Source organism: Trichosurus vulpecula, chromosome 6, assembly GCF_011100635.1.
Source record: "Trichosurus vulpecula isolate mTriVul1 chromosome 6, mTriVul1.pri, whole genome shotgun sequence".
Lineage (NCBI taxonomy): Eukaryota > Metazoa > Chordata > Mammalia > Diprotodontia > Phalangeridae > Trichosurus > Trichosurus vulpecula.
Window position 1 is genome coordinate 225,100,422 of NC_050578.1, and position 17,229 is coordinate 225,117,650.

General features: G+C 47.5%; 1 protein-coding gene across 2 annotated transcripts in view; it reads right to left on the reverse strand.

The window, feature by feature from the left end:
- LMO1 (LIM domain only 1) overlaps positions 1–17,229 on the reverse strand; it is a 66,460-nt gene that overhangs the window by 2,859 nt on the left and 46,372 nt on the right. The window contains exons 2-4 of one of the 2 annotated variants that reach the window (XM_036764173.1): positions 15,316–15,533; positions 11,918–12,131; positions 4,977–5,102 (exon numbers count right to left, since the gene is read on the reverse strand). In XM_036764173.1, coding sequence (XP_036620068.1) covers positions 4,977–5,102; positions 11,918–12,131; positions 15,316–15,337 — 362 coding nt within the window. In that variant the 5' untranslated portion in view covers positions 15,338–15,533. The remainder of the gene's footprint in view (positions 1–4,976; positions 5,103–11,917; positions 12,132–15,315; positions 15,534–17,229) is intronic. The other variant, XM_036764174.1, reaches the window with a different exon arrangement.

Sequence of the window (17,229 nt, forward strand, 5' to 3'; positions counted from 1 at the left end):
AGTGGCTATCTGGCCTCCACTGAGAGACTTCCAGTGTTAGGGAGCCAGCTGCCTCCTGGGGCAGCTCTAGTTGGGAGGGTGGCCTTCCTTGTCTTGGGCAAAATCTACCTCCCTGTAACTTCCACTCATTATATCTTGTTCTGCCCCATCAGGGGCCAGAGCTTCCTGTACATGGCTGCCCTTCAGTCTCCTGTGTACAGCTATCATCTGTCCCTTGTCACCCCAAGTCTTTTCTTCTTCAGGTTGGATATTCTTCACCAGTTGTTTCTTGGCATGGTCTTCAGTGACCTCTTCATTTCAGCTGCCTTCCTCTGAGCTTGCTTTAGCTTGTCAGTGTGGAAAAAGAGACAGCCACACAGAAAACCCACAGACATTCGCTGGATGTGTGCAGACCCCAGGATAATGAAAAGAAATAGAAATAAGTCACTTCTGTAGTGCTTTAAGGTTCACAAAGTTCTTGCCCCACAACAGCTCTGTGAAGAGGGTAGTTTAAGTATTATCTCCATCTCCTAGATGAAGAAAGTGAGGCTCAGAGCAGTATTAGGACTTGCCTGTGGCCATTTGGCTAGTTCTTCTGTAAGTACATGCCCATGGCGTGGGCTGCCATTTTTGCCTGGCCTGGAAATATTCACTTGGACTGGGAGTCCTCCTTTGGGCACCAACCTTAGGAACAAAACTTAACCTTTCCTCCCACTAGCCTGATTTTCTCCTTAGGGACATCTTCTGGCTCTGAGGCTGGTTGTTTCAAAGGTCACAAAGACTTTCCCCCTCTTGGGTCAGGTACAAGCTCCCCAGGGCCAGGGAAAAGACTGTCTCTTCCTGAGATGCTTGTCCAGACGCAGGTCTTAGCTAAGGTCTCTTCCTCCCAGATCCCCTCAAAACTCTTGGTTTGTTTTTTTCCATATAGTCCAATAAGAGAACTCTCAGCCCTATTTTCCTTAGGGCACCAGGCCTTGTATTACCTTTAGGACAAATCTCAGGTTCTAACAAGCATCGGAGAGAGAGTGTGATGTAAAGGAAAAAGCAGTGACCCAGCTGGGAAAAAGACAGAAATTTTACATTCTATGTTCTAAGGTCCATTCACAGTCTGTACTCCACTGTTCCCTCCTAGTCTGACATTCTGTGTTCTAAGGTCCCTCTCAGCTCTAAAATTCTGTGCTTTAGGGTCACTCTCAGCTATGATGTTACAGGTTCTAGATTCTCTTCTAATTCACCCATCCCATTGCTTAAGGTCTCTCTCAGCTCTGATGTTCTAAGTTCTAGGATCTCTCTTGTTGGGACCAATCCACAGCTGCATGGTATCGGTTCCTTGGCCCTCCCTTTGTTCTGCTTATGGTCACATCTCCTGTTCCCCCCCACATCCCCAGTCTCCCTAGGGGTGGAGAAGGACTCTTACCTGCTCCTCTATCCCAGCAGCCTTCACAGGGTGGGATGTTTCTGAGATTTTGAATAAGCTGCCCCTGCCTAGCCCCATTCCTTCTTTCTTCTTTTTCTCCTGCCTCTTGCCCTCCCTTACCACACCTTTCCACACGTGATTTCTGTAACTCATGAACTTGAGGGAGAGGAAAGGGATGGGAGGAGATGGGCAGGATGTCCTGGCTTCCAAGGCATGTTTGCATAGGTGTACCTGGCACATGATAAATGCTTAAAAATGTTGATTGATTGAAATCCGGGAGTGAGAAAAGACCTGGGACCCCTATGAGCTGGCCTCATCCTCACCTCCCTCCTCTAGTCAGTCTGAGCTTGGGTTGGTGGTGGACACTTCCCACCTGGCTGTACTTTCAGCAGAAATGCCAAGAATCTGGGATGGGACAGCAGGGGGCTGGCCCTGGCCATCTCCGTGTCCCTTCTCCTGGTGAGTCTAAGGTAGGTCATACATAGCAGCCCAGGAAGCTAGCTCATCCATAGAAAGGAAGACACTTATGGCCTGGCATGGTAGCTTTATGATCCTGCTTATTCCCTCTGCTCCAACTCAGATCTGGGAGAGATGTGAGAAAACGGAGAACAGGAAGCTATGGCTGGACCAGAGAAACCATACGACCTGATTCCCTTAATTTTACAGATGGAGGAACTGAGGCTCAGAGTCAAGAATCCACTTGGCACAGGATCATAGGTTTAGAGTTGGAAAGGACCTCAGAGGCCATCTAGTGCACCTTCCTCCTATTAGGGACAAGAAACTGAGGCCTAGATAGTTTGAGTGACTTAAACCAAGCCCTGCAGATAGAAAGCATCCAAGTCAGGATTTGAACCCAGGTCCTCTGACTAGAATCAGGGATCTTCCTTCCACTGTACCCCCATGCATATAGAAGAATTACTATACCAATGCCCAGTTCTCCTTACTCCAAGTTCATGGATCTTTCTATTACTCTCAGCAACTCTCTCCTTCCCTCTGCCCCAAGGTTCTGCCCCATGAAGCCATATGGGATGAATTTGCTCCCTTTTCTAGGTAGTACTGAAGGCCCTGATAAAGTCCTCAAGTCATTCCAAGATGTGCCCCTTCTATCCTCCAGCCCCTGTCCTAGACCCTCTCTGTCTGGCCCCAGTCTTCCCCAGACATCTTCCTGGGAAAGCATCCTCACTGTCCTGGGAATGGCATTCCGGGCCTCCTCTGACTCTTGCTGGGAACTACCAGGGCCTGTTCCCTGGCTGGCCGCTAGGTGGCGCGACAACCTCATCCGAGCGATCAGGGCCAGCAGGCCAATGAGCTGGCCAGGGACCCGCCTTCCCTAAGGCTGTGTGCACTGGAAAGGACCCTTCCTGCTTTGTTAAAACAGCCACTGGTCCTTCCCTCTCTCTGGAAGCTGGGGAATGGGTGTCCATCTTCTCCCCCCCGCCAACCTCCCCCCCGCCAACCTCCCCCCCGCCTCCCACTGCAAAAAGCCAGACACAGGAAGCAGGATGTCTGAGGTCCAGTGCCCTCCTCTCCTTCACTTGCTGTGTGACCCCAGGAAAGTCCCTTTCCCTCTCTGGCCTTCGGTCTCTCATCTGTTAAAAAATGAGAGTGGGGATGGGTGTGGGGGAGGAAGGGCTTTGGATCAGATGAACTCTAAGCACCCTCTGGACTGTAACGAATATCATCTTCCCAAGGCGACGAGGGAGAGCAAAGGCTAGGGAGGGGGTGAAGTACAATTGCTGGAAGCCCCTTGAGCCTGGAGGGATCTGGAGTGATAGGACCCAACTCTGCCACTTGTTACCTGAGTGACTTTTGGTAAACCCTTCTAGGACTCAGATCTCCTGTAAAATGGGGCAATGGGTGAGACCTCTAAGCTCCCTTGCCAGCTCTGAACCCGTGATTCTCATCTTTCCCTAATGCATCCCACCCCTCCCTCTGATCTGCAGAGAAACAAAGGCAAGAAAGAGGTTCCTCACTTCCAGCACACGTTCTCCTGCCCAGAATTCCTTCTCCTGCTCTTCATGGCCAAATCCTCCTCATCTTTTGCCAGGGCTGGGGAACCTGCGGTCTTAGAGGCTTTAATAAAATCCTTAATAAAATAAAATCCTTAATAAAAGGATTTGTTCTGTAAAATCTGGACTCAGTCAAAAGGCCACGCCCAAGAACCTAGAAGGCCACACTCGGCCTCAAGTCTGCAGGTTCCCCACCCCTGCTTCAAGCTTTAGTTCAAATAGCATCTCTTCCAGGAAACCTGCCCAGATTCCCCTTACCGCCTCTTCCCTGCTCGAAGACATCTTTCTTTCCTGTTTGCTCATCATAAATCCTAGCCCTGTGAGGTTGTGTCCATTCTGCAGATGGGGAAACCAATGGGCATTATTACTCTAGGAAGAGCTGGCCGCCCGTCAGCCTCACCACTTTTGCTCCAATCTGGGGAATTACTTTATTTCTCCATCTCTCTCCCTCTCCCTCTGTCTCTCCCTTGCTCTGTCTCTTTCTATTCTTATTATTAGAAATATAGACAAACTCCATTAATAGAAGAAGGGGAGGTGTCTGTCCCACTGTCCTCTGCTTAGACCACTCCTGGAGTCTTGGGTCCAGTTCTTGGTGCCATATTTGAGAAAGGAAAATTGCCAGACTGGGATGGGAGACCAGAATAATGAAGCAAATGGAGACTGTGTCATGAAAGAAGGGGAGATGTTTAGCCTGTATAAGAGAAAACATGGGGGGATGTGGGGAGAATATGAGCTATCTTCAAATTTCTGAAGGGCCGCCCTGTAGAAGAGGGATGGGTAAGAAGTTTCCAGAGACAGATTCAGGTTTGATAAGAGGAAAATCTAATGAAGTTAGTCCAAAGTGGGATGTGGGGGCATCTTGTGAAGTAGTGAGTTCCCCGTCACTGGAGGTCTTCAAGCAGAGACTTGACAAAGATGTTATTGTGGGGATTCCTGTTCAAGTACGAGCAGGACTATGTGTCTTTTGAGTTACCTTCTGACCCTGAGATTCCAGGATTCCACATCTGTGACGTTTCTTTGTATCAGGGCAGTCTCCTTACTACGGCACTTTGACGCTCTCCACCCATTGGCAACCAGGACTCCACCCCACTTCCCAGTCTCCTTACCGTGGCCCCTCAGGGGGATCCTCCCTCTCATTATTTGCCAACACCCTATTTTGTGTTGTCTATCAATCAGAATGTAAGACACTTGAGGGCAGGGACTATCTGTCTTTTTGCTTGTCTGTCTATCTCCACTGCTTGGCACAATGTCTGGTACAAAGCTAATGCTTAACAAATGCTTTGTCTGCGTCTCTCTCCAGTGCTTTGCACAGTGCTGGTGATAGGCTGACTGATCAATGCTTTGGAAGGAGCCCTGTTAGAGTCAATATCCCAAATTGGCCCAGTTATCTATGGTACCTCGGGCAAGCAAATCCCCTTTTCTGAAGCTTCATCTTCCTCCCCTATCAAAGGGGGGTTGGGCCTGCTCTGCCAGGCACCGTAATTCTACAGCCCACTGGCACACATGGGCTTGCCCGGGGTGGAGGCTTGAGGTGGGCTCCCCACCTGGGGCACGGGGGGGCCCATCCTCACCTCTGGTTGCAGAGCTGGCAGGCAAAGCAGTCCAAATGGTAGACGTTGTCCCGTGCCCGCATCACCATCTCGAAGGCCGGGATCAGCTTGCTGCAGGCAGCGCAATTCCCCGTGGTGCCAAAGAGCCTGCCAAGAAAGCACATTCATTAGGAGCCATTTTAATTAAATGGAGGAAGGGCTAATTAAGTATAATTAGCAGTATCAACTCCAGCACTGCACCAGGCTGAGGCAGCCCAGCCTCCATCTTGCTGACCGCTGCAGGGTGTTGGGATGGGGAGGTCCCAGGAGACCCCAGGGATGGACAGGCATCATCTTCATCCCCTCTTCTCTGCAGCATCCTCTGGATCCTCCTACTAGCCTGAAGGACATCTCCCCCAGGCATGCAAAAGTCCTAGCTAAGCAGAAGGGTTGGGGAGGCTGGGGAGACCCCAAAGAGATTGAGTGCAGAGGTTCTTAACCTTTGTGGTCTCATGGGCCCCTGGGGCATCCTGGGGAAGCTATGGACCCCTTCACAGAACAACGTCTTTAAATGAGTGGAATAAATATATTGCAATACAGTTATCAAAAAAAAAGTTTTTGAACCCCAGGTCTAGAGGTTCTAGATCAGTCCTCCCATTCCATTTTACCTGGGAAACTGAGGCCCAGACAAAGGAAATGACTTGGCTCAGGATATATATTAAACAGGGACAAGGACTTAGGTCTTCCGATTTCCAGTATATGTTGCTCTCTGTCATGCTGGCTCCCTCTTTGAGTCATCTGAGTCTGGGCCCAGGCCAGCAGGGTCTCTGAGGGGGCCATGGGCATCAAGGGAAGAGATGTCACTCACCTTGGGCTGGCTTGGGGAAACAATATGTGCTTGGATCATGGGCCCAAGGCTGTCAGTGGGTCAGCAAGAATCGGCAACTATGCCTTCCAGGTATAAATCCAGACCCTGCCCAGTCTAACCCCAGTGGCTATGGTAGAGAAGAGAGCCCTGAGCTGGTTGGCAGGAGACCTGTGTGAGATCTTGGGTCAATCATTTCTCTCTGCGCCTGCTCCCCTGTCTGTAAAAGGATGGGGCTAGTTAGATGATGTCTCACATTCCATGTTCTCTGGTCTCTTCTGCCCCTGAGATTTGATGTTCTAAGGTCCCTCCCAGCTCTGACATTCAATGTTCTATGTTGTAAGGTCCCTCCCAGCTCTGACATTCAATGTCCTATGTTCTAAAGTCCCTCCCAGCTCTGACATTCAATGTCCTATGTTCGAAGGTCCCTTCCAGCTCTGACATTCAATGTCCTATGTTCTATAGTCCCTCCCAGTTCTGATAGTCAATGTCCTATGTTCTAAAGTCCCTCCCAGCTCTGACATTCAATGTTCTATGTTGTAAGTTCCCTTCCAGCTCTGATATTCAATGTCCTATGTTCTAAGGTCCCTTCCAGCTCTGATAGTCAACGTTCTATGTTCTAAGGTCTTTTCAAGATCTGACATTGAATATATTCCAAGCTGGCTGCTGTGGTCAGATCTCTGGTGCTTGTGGGCAGAGCTAGACTTCTGGCCAGGGGCCATATGTCAGACCTGTCTCTCCCAGGATGAGGCTGTAAACACAAGGATGACCATGTGTGATCTTTCCCTCTGTCTGATCCCAAATGGTCCTTTGACCTGGAGGAGAGGGTAAGGACCTTCCCAAAGGAGAATTGGTGATACTTTTAAGAGGCCTCGCCAAAGTCTCTTCAGTCCAGTGGGGACCCAGGCTCCAAGGAAGAGGAACAGGCTTAGAAAGGTTGTACAGATCCAGCTAAGAACAGGACAGGGCAAGCATGTAGGGAGAAGGCTGGACTTGGGTTCAAATCCTGTCTCCGTCCCTGGCTAGCGTGTAACTCTCCCTCTCTCTAGAATGAGGTTACAACATTGATACTGCCCACCTCATGGGGTTGTTGTGAGGGGTGAGTAAAGTGATTTAGAAACATAGAAAAGAAGCATAATGTTGCGTTGTTCAGTCATGTCTGACTCTCTGTGACCCCATTTGGGGTTTTCTTGGCAGATACTGGAGCAATTTGCCATTTCCTTCTCCAGCTCATTTTACAGATGAGGAAACTGAGGCAAACAGGGTGAAGTGACTTGCCCAGCGTCACACAGCTGGTAAGTGTCTGAGGTCAGTTTTGAGCTCAGTTCTTCCTGACCCCAGGCTTAGTGCTCTATCCATTGGGCCACCTAGCTGCCCCAGGTAGGGGCGTAGGTATCACAAGAATTATTATTCTCATTAGACAGATGGGGAAACTGAGGATCAGAGAGGTTGAGTGATTTCCCTAGGGTCACATAGCTAGTAAGTGTTGGAAGAAATATTTGAGCCTATGTTGCTCCTGACTCTAAACCTAGTACTCTCTTAATCCTGCCTTTATTCTATTAAGACAGAATCAAATTCTGTTCAGAGCTTCAGCCAGGCCTAGGTCACCATCCTCATAAGGGCCCAAAGGACCCTGGACCTGGGACGACTCTGGACTTTCCCAGTGGCCCCGGGGAACCATGTTGCCTCCCCTGTTAGGGATGGGCCACTTCTCCCCATCTCTCACTTTCCATTAGTGCTGGGCTGAGCTTAGGTCCCTGCTTCCAGAGTTCGTTCTGATCTCCTCCCCACCATCACTTTTGGTGAAAGGGGCAAAGATTTTTCTTGGCTCCTTTCCTCCGAATTTGAGCTGAGCCAGTGAAGCCTGCTCCTCAAGGCTGGGGATGGACTTAGAGGGGGTGCTTAATCCCGGATTTGTCCCCTTCAATGCCAGGCCTTGCCTGTTTGGATCCATTATTCATCAGGGCCTGGTGCTGGGGCCTACTCTCCAGATTAGCCGGACAAAGGACCGCAACGGCATCTGCGTGTCCAAACAGGCTCTTTCTTCCCCCTTCCAAACGCGGGGAGTCTTCAAATGAGAGCTGGGGAAGCTGGGACAGATGTTCACTTAACTAAACAGTCAGCTTAGGCAGCAGGGCAGGCGGCCCACCCTCCCCCGCCCCATTCAACCCGCTGGTCACCTGTCTCCTTGTCACGGTCTGAGGGAAAACCCTGTGGCAAACGGTTGGGGTGTTTGCATAAGATTCTTGGCTTAGGCTTACGGCTGGGCCCATGCAGGGGGTCCAATCCAGTCCCCAGAGACATCAGATTCACTAGGCCTCTGGGTACGGCTCAGTCTGCCTTCATTGTGGAGTTGTGCTCGCAGAACACCCTGGCCTGGGAGTCAAGGGTTCTGGGCTGGTGTCCTAGCTCTGAAAGAAACTCCCTCAGTGATCTTGGGTCAATGACCTCCTTTCCCTGTATCTCAGTCTCTTATCTGTAAAATGAAGGGTTTAGATTAGATCAGTTCTTAATCTTTTTCGTGGTGTGGCAGACTGGTGAAGCTTATAGACCCCTTCCTGGAATAAGGTTTTAAAATACATAAAATAAAACTTACTAAAGGAAACCAATTATATTGAAATGCAATTATAAAATATATTTAAAAAAAAACAGTTCCATGGGCCTCAGCTTAAGAACTCCAGGATTTGATGATATCATTTCCAATTCTGACATTCTACATTTTGTGTTCTAAGGTCCTTTCAATTCTGACATTATATGAGGTCCCTCCTAGCTCTAATATTTTCATACCACTCTGCTCTGAGAGTCTATGTTCTGCTTTTTAAGGTACATTTTCAATTGTACATTCAATATTCTAAGATCCGTCCTAGATTTGATACTCTATGTCCTAAGATCCCTCCCAGCTCTGACATTCTGTGTTCCAAGGTTCCTCCCAGCTCTGACATTCTGTGTTCTAAGGTCCCTCCCAGCTCTGACATTCTGTGTTCTAAGGTCCCTCCTAGTTCTAACATATTATGTTCTAAGGTCCCTCCCAGCTCTGACATTCTGTGTTCTAAGGACCCTCCTAGTTCTGACATATTTTGTTCTAAGATTCCCTCCCAGTTCTGACATTCTGTGTTCTAAAGTCCCTCCCAGCTCTGACATACTATGTTCTAAGGTCCCTTCCAACTCTAACATTCCGTGTTCTAAGTCCTCCCCAGCTCTGACATTCTATGAAAAATAAATATTTGTGCTTAGTGAGTAGGGAGAAGCCTCAGCCTCTACAAGAAATGCAAGATGTCTCCAGCCCCTTCCACCCTTGGTGACCCTTTTGGGCCAGGAAGAGTGAGTCACAGGCTATTTTTTTCCCACTCACTTAAACCTTTCCCCAACCTTCTCTCCCTCCCTCTCCCCCTCCCTCAAAGGGACAGGAACTTAAAAGCCCAGAGTGCCCATGTAAATCTTCTCTCCTTATGGAGCTCCCGGAGAGAAGCAGCTTGTAAATAAGGTGGCGGCAGCGGCCCCAAGATTGAAAATGGAGCACAATTAAACCCTTAGCCTGTGGTGGTAATTACGGTTAATGGTTCTTCCCCTGAATTTCACTATCCCCATTGTCGGCAGCCAATCTAAATGCAGGAGCTGAGCCAAGGACAATTTTCCTTGGTTTATAGACACACTAAAATTCAGCTGGTCTGGCTCCACCGGGCTGGTGATGTCAGGAGTGGCCCAAATTAAAGCTGAAGAGGGAGAACAGCTCTGAATGTGGCTTCAGTTCCAAGGGCTGAGGTTAGGTATGGGGCAGCGGGGGAGGCTGGGAAGGAGAGAAGCAATCGGCTCACTTAATCAAGAAGGACCGCCACTCAGCCGAGTTCTGGGCTTGGGGGTGTGAGAGACCAGAACCTGGGGAGGAAGATGGCTAACTTGTCAGACAACAAAAGAAAAATCCCCAAAGATCTCCATAGGCAAGAATATTGGGCTGATGACAAGATACAATGTAATACAAGATTACAAGACACAATATAATAGATGGTAAATGTAAAGTCTTACACCGTGATACAAGAAATCAACTGTGCAAGGAGAGAAGAGGCGTGGTTAGACAACAGTTGGTGTGACATGGACACAACCGTTTTAGTGGACTGCAGCTAAATAGGACCCATGGGGCAACTGGAAAAGCTGGAATGGTTTTAGGCTCCATTTAGAGAGGCATACTAGCCACAAAGGCAGCTAGGTGGCACAGTGGATAGAGTGCTGGACCTGGAGTTGGGAAGACTCATCTTCCTGAGTTCAGATCTGGTCTCAGACACTTACTAGCCATGTGACCCTGGGTATGTCACTTATTCCTGTTTGCCTCAGTTTCCTCATCTTTAAAAAAGAGCTGGAGAAGGAAATGGCAAACTACTCCAGTATCTTTGCCAAGAAAATCCCAAATGGGGTTGCAAAAAATTGGACATGACTGAAACAACATGACTGAACAACAAAAGTGTCCACAATGATGGAAATAGTCCCATGGTCTTCTGACCTCATTCCTATCCACACTGCCCTTGCAGACTACTTCTACCATGCCCTAGCACTGGGTACCTTTGTCCCCCCCCCCAACTTTTCAGGTTTCTTTTCTGTGCTGTCTTCCTCCAATAGAATGCAAGCTTATTGAGGGCAGAGGTTGTCTTTCTACTTGTATTTGTATTCCTAGGGCTCAGCTGAGTGCTAATAAGTGCTTAAAATGTTTATTGACTGACTAACTACCTCTGGAATACAGAACTTAGCATTGAGTGTGTGACCTAGAGAGACAGGGCTGGAAACCATGACATATGAGGATCAGACCCATGGTATTGGCTATAGAATATCATGGAAGGGGGTTTGCAGAGTTTGTGGGATCATGGATTTTAACTTGGAGGGGCTCAAGAAGTTGTCTAGCTTGGCTGTCTTATTCTACAGATGGGAAAAGTGGGGTGCAGAAAGATTAAGAGATGTGCCCAGTTTTGCACAGGTGAGCTGGGATTTGAGCCTACACCTGCTGACTCTGAATCCAGTACTCTTTCCATCATAACAAGTAGGGCTTTGTGATGGGCAGTGAGAAGTTTGTGGTGCTCACAAAGGCCAGAAAAGAGCCTTATAATATTATATTATGATTATAATATTTTACATTCAATTCTAATTATGTATAATGTTATATATATATAAATATAATCTTAGGGTGGGGGTGTTCATAAGTTGATGGTGGGGAAGTTATGATTCTGGCTGCAGACACTTACTAGCAGAGTGAACCTGGGCAAATCACTTAACTGCTGCCTCTGTTTTCTCATCTGTAAAATGAGGCTAATCATAGCACATACCTATAGATCAAACGAGATAATTGTGATGCACTTAGCACAGTACTTGGCACATAGTAAGTGCTAAAATAAATCTTAATGAATACTAACAAATAAATTAATAAATATATTTATATATTACATAATAAATAAATATAAATAAAAATAAATGTTAGCTGGTATTATTATTGGTCATGGTGTTATGATGGGGTTTGCTGATAATTCATTCATGTCTGTTACTTCTTGTTTTTCACACATGATGCTCCTTTTCCCAACTCCATGGCTTTTCACTGGCTATTTTCCATGTCTGGAATGCTCTTCCTCCTCACCTCTGTCTCCTGGCTTTCCTGGCTTCCTTCAAGACTCACCCCAAATTTTACTTTCTTCAAAGGGGCTTTCCAGATCCTGCTTTCCATCCCTTGCCTTCACTCCTCACTGCTAATGCCTTCCCTCTGAAATTACCTCCAATTTATAGTTGTTTGCATGTTGTCCCCTCCATCAAAAGGTGAAATTTAGAGCAAGGATTATTTTTTTGCCTCTTTTTGTATCTCTAGGGCTTAACATAGTGCCTGGCACATGGTAGATGCTTAATAAAAGCTCGTTTACTGAATAACAGACCAATTAGCCTCTGGAGAACTAGCTGTATTAAATGGGTGGGTGAGCTCTCTGCATCCCTCCCTGTACCTCTGCTATTGCCTGTTTCCTGGCCTTACCTCTATGGCCAGGAGGGACAGTCAGAGAGAAATGGAGAACTCTATGGTTCTGTGAAATCCAGCTGCCCTGCCCGCCCCTCCCCAGGTGGCCCTTCTGTCCCTGCCCTGGTCCCTCCCTACCTCAGGTAGTCCCGGCGGCACAGAATGAGGTTGGCCTTGGTGTAGAGTGTGGAGCCCACCTCTCCCAGCCGGCAGTCACAGCAGGCGCACTTCAGACAGTCTTCATGCCAATACTTGTCCAGGGCCTTCAGGAGATAGCGGTCCTTGATCTTCCGGTTACAGCCAGCACAGCCTTTTTGTTTCCCCTTGGGGTGGACGGACAGCATGGGCACACCTGTGGATAGAAGGAGGGATGAGCCCTGCTCATTCCCCGTCACTGCCCTCCATTTCCCACCCCCCCCCCACCAGACAGGGACTAGAATCTTGCCAGACACTTTGCTCCCATCTCCTGGCCTAACCTCAAATCCCAAATGGGCTCCAATGTGGGATATCTGTAGTGGGGTCTGGGAATCCCAGAATCTCAGGTCAAGATAGGAAGGGACCTTCCTGGTCCAACTTCTCTTATAGTGAAGGAATGCCATCTACAGAGATGGGATGTCCCATGGTTCATAGAAGGCAGCCTAGGGATCATTGCCTTCATTTAATAGACAAGAGCAGCAAGGCCCAGAACAGTTAAGTGGCTGTCCAAGATTAAATAAGGAATGAACAGCAGATGAGTCATAGTTTAAGCCTCCAACTTCCAAACCCAATGGCTTTTCCATGATGCTGCACTACTCCTTGGGCATTTCTGATTATCAGGAAGGTTCTTATCATAGTGAGGTGAAATCTGTACTTTACACCAACAGTGTCTAGTTTTGTCTTTTGGTGCTATGAAGAACAACACTGGTCTCACTTCCACATGAAAACCTTTCAGATTCTTAAAAGGCAGCTCTGATGCTGCTCCGCCCCTCCTCCCCCCAAGGCTTCTGTTCTTCCTGCTGAACTTCCCCATTGCCTTCAAATGATCCTTGTAGAACATGGTCTCCAGTCCTAAAAACAATAGTCAATGGATTTGGAGTCAGGAAGACCCTGGCCATGTAAACCACTTAAGATTTTTTCAGCCTTAATTTACTCATCTGTAAAATGAGGATGATAATAGGACCGACCTCCTAGGATTGTTGGGAAAATGAGATGAGAACATATATATATATATATATATATATATATGTACACACACACATGTGTACATAGGTATATATGTGCACACACATATATGTATATACACATAGAATATACACACATACACAAACATAAGCATATACGTATGTACACACATATACACATATGTATATATTTATAAAATAGTATATATCATATAATTACATATATATATATATACACACACATATATATGGAGACAGAAAGAGAGGGTGCTTTGTAAATCTTAAAGCATCATACACATGATACTCTTACTTTTATTGTATCATTCTGGTTGCCCTCCTCTGGATACACTCTGATGCATTAATATCTTTCCTAAAAGGTGATGCCCAGGACCACGGACAGTACTTTAGATGTGGTGTGAGCAGGTTCCGGGGCAAAAGCATCCCTGTGACTCCACTCATTCTACTATACTATGACTCTGCCAATACAGCCTAAGATTGAACAGGTGCTGGTTTGGGTTTTTTTTTTTTTTGGCTTCCGGGTCCTATAGCTGGATCAGCCCACTAAAATCTCCAGGTCTCTTTTGCAAGGCCAGTCTATTGAGGTTTCTTACAACTCTGAGGTTCTGTTGTACAAACTTGCCTTCTCCTAGCCTATGTTGGTAGTCAAGATTTGAAACTAAAAGCATTTGCAGGTAGCCCCTGATCCATTGAGACTGGGGCCTTCAGCCTAGAACTCACATTGGACTTCAGCAAACGGTCATGATCTGGAAGAGCCTGTAGGGGAAACCTGGACTAAGGCCTGAGTTGACTGGTGTTGGGGCAAGGGGAAGACAGATCTACAGGCAGAGTCAGCTCCCAAGCTGGCCTCAGCTGGCCTCTGTACCATTTCTTGAATTTCTGGGTTACGGCAAGGTTTGCAAACCATTTACCCCACCACAAAGGTGAAAGGCAGGCAGGTGGGATGAGGCAGATGAGGAAATGGAGGCTTCTGGGGGCACAGTGGAAAAGAGTCTACTGAGCCTGGAGACAAGAAGACCTGAGTTCAAATCCAGTTTCACGTACTCACAAGCTATATGACCCTGGGCAAGTCACTGAACCTCCACCTGCCTCCCTGCCTCAATTTCCTTAACTATAAAATGGGGACCATAATAGTACCTGTCTCAAAGGATTGTTGGGGGGAGAGGGGGGCAAATGAGATAATACTTGTAAATTGATTAGCACAGTACCTGGCACATAGGAAGACCTATGTAAATGCTTATTTCCCTTCCCTTCCCAAAGCCACACTGTTTTGGGTGTCAGGTTCTCTGACTTTTGCTACATACCACATTTTAGTCATAGAATCCTAGATATGGAAGAGACCTCAGAGGGATATAATCCAACCCAAATATGAATTCCTACTATTACTAACTGCTACTACTACTACTACCACTGTTACTGCTGCTGCTGCTACTACTATGACTACCACCTATTGTTTTAAGGTTTGCAAAGTGCTTGCATCATTAGATCCTCACAACAACCCTGTGAGTTAGGTATTATTACTATGATTATCCCCATTTTACAGATGAAGAAACTGAGGCAAAGTTTTAGTGACTTGCCCAGGGTCACACAGCTAGTGTCTGAGACTGGATTTGAACTTGTCTTCCTCTTTCCAAGTCCAGCACTCTCTCCCCTGCTCCTCCTATTTGACATCCTCAACAAGGGGCCATCCAGACTCTGCAAGAAGACTTTTAGTGATGGGGAGCTCACTACCTCCCATTCGGCTATGGTGCAGCTCTATGACAGCCTTTTAAATTCTGGAGGATGGCCATTAGGTCTGCCCCCAAGTCTTCTTTTCTTTAGACCAGACAGACTCACTTCCTTCAAGCAAGGGACCTTATACAGCTGAGGAATTTCAGAAGTGGAAGGGAATTTGGGGAGCACGTGTCCAATGTATATCACATTCCCCTCTACAACATTATCAGATCCAGCTGAATTGGGAATTTGTTTCTCTGGGAGGGGTGGGGCAAGGTGGAAGTCCTGAATATCCTCCATCATATGCTTCTCTTAAGTGAAAGGTGGTGGACTCAGAGTGCAGAATGGGGTACACATTTTTAGATGTGGATGAATTGCCAATTTGTTCTGCTTGGCTATGTGTATTTATTATAAGGGTTTTGATTTTTCTTTTAAATAGAGGGTGTATGGAATAGAATGGAATAATAATTTTAAGTGCCTATTATGTGCTGGGCACTGTGCTAAGTGCTTTATGAATATCTCGCTCGAGAGAAAATATGTGCTTATTAACTGAAAAAAAAAACAAAATGGAAAAATAAAGAAAAATAAACAAAAGCAGTCACGTGTTGTTTCCACCAAGATCTCCAGAGAGGGAGAGCTCACTACCTTCGGAGGCAGTCGATTCCATATTGAGGACAGCTGATTGTTAGGAAGCTTTTCTTTACATGGAGCCCAAATCTGCCTCGACGCCACTTCCATTCATTCGTGCTGGTTCTGCCCTCTGGGGCCAAGCAGAATGAGCTTCCTCAGCCTCCCGGTTGCTGGCCTCTGGACCGCTCAGTTGTCGTGGCCTCAGGTGCCCAGGTTAGGCCTTTACTTCCTCCCTGCAGGGGAGTGGGGAAGCAGTTGGCACTCTTGGCCGCCATATTGTTGCTGCCATAATCATTCCCCTCTAGAGGAGCAGGGCCCCGAGGCCTTGTTCTGCTAGCAGTATACTGTTTATTTCTCCACCCATCCCGCATTCTTTTGGGTCCATTCTCTGTAGTTCACACTGTTGGTTCAAGAGATCTGGGCTGTGGCAGAGAGGGGCTGGGCAAGGGCCAAGCAGAGGAAGGGGCCGAAATGGATTCCTTAATGAGACTGGTTTCTTCACACACCCCCTCCCCCCAAAGCCAGTGATCTGCAGTCCCTGGTTTGCCCCCTCAGGGTGCCCGAGGCCTTCCTTTCATTATGGAAACCACCCCAAACCTTAGTTCTGCCAGGAATCAGATCCTGCCCATTCATCCCACACCCCTACAACCCTCTCTGCCTCCAGAGAGGCAGCAGATATAGCAGTAATAGGGAAGAGTCAGAGGATCATAATTAGAGAAAAGAAGGAGAAATCATAGATGTGGAGCTAGGATGGCCCTCAGAGGCCATCTAGAACCAACTCTCTTATTTTACAAATGAAGGAACTAGGATTCTGGGAGATACTGGGGAGACAGGCAGACAGATATGAGTATGAGAAAAGAGGAGAGAGAGAAGTAGAAAAAAAGGAGCAGAAATGGAAGAACAGAGACAGAAATATATGCATATAGAGACAAGGGCAGAGACAGAGCAGGAAAAAAGAGACAATATAGAGAGTTAAACAGATGGAGAGAAACATGGCTAGAGACAGAAAGAAAGGTTGATTATCCATATTACTCATGCCAGACTGGCATACTTGCTGTTCCAAGTACATGACACTTCATCTCTTGAGTCTGCACCTTTGCCTTGGCTGTTCCTCATGCCTGGAATGCCCTCCTTCCCATCTTCTACCTCTCGACACTCTTAGCTCCCTTCAAGGCTCAGCTGAAGCACTATTCCCTTTTCAAGAAGTCTTTCTTGATCCCTGCCTACCCCAGCTGATAGCTCCCCCATTCCCCCTCCCCAATCTCTATGTTTTTATTTCTTATACACCCAGTATTACTTTAGCTGTGAATATGTTGTATTCCCTCCAGGAGAATGTCAGCTCCTTGAGGGCAGGAATGACATCACTATTGCATTTATCTCCCCAGAGCCCAGCCCAGTGCCCCATACAAATCAGGTGCTTGAGAAATGCTTATGGATTGATAGGGACACATAAGTAAAGAGAGACAGAGAGAGGAGAGAGAGATGCAGAGAGAGACAAGAAGACAGAGACAGAGAAAGATGAGAGAGACTTACTGAGAGTTTGGGGGGGGGAGGAGAAACTGTTAGAGAGAAAGAGAGGGTGGCAGCCACTCCTTGGTACCCCCCTGCCCTCCCCATCAATGACTTCAATTGTTAGGTCCAGCTAAGCTAGGATGTTATCTCTCTGTGGGGTTTAGGGTGAGGTGGAAGTCCAGGATCCCTGTAAGATCCCACATGCGGACTTCACCTTAGCCCAGAAATGCTCGGTCCAGACCTCAGGGGACAGCTTGGAGCCTTGCCGTTTGGACAGAGGGGCTGGAGGTTGGGACACTGTGAGGATCAGTGGTGTCTTTGTGTGTGGGGAAGGGAAGGGAGAATGACCTTGAAGTGCCAGGCCCCCTGAAACCACTGGCTGCTGCTCCCCGACCCCATGAGCTTAGCATGGACCAA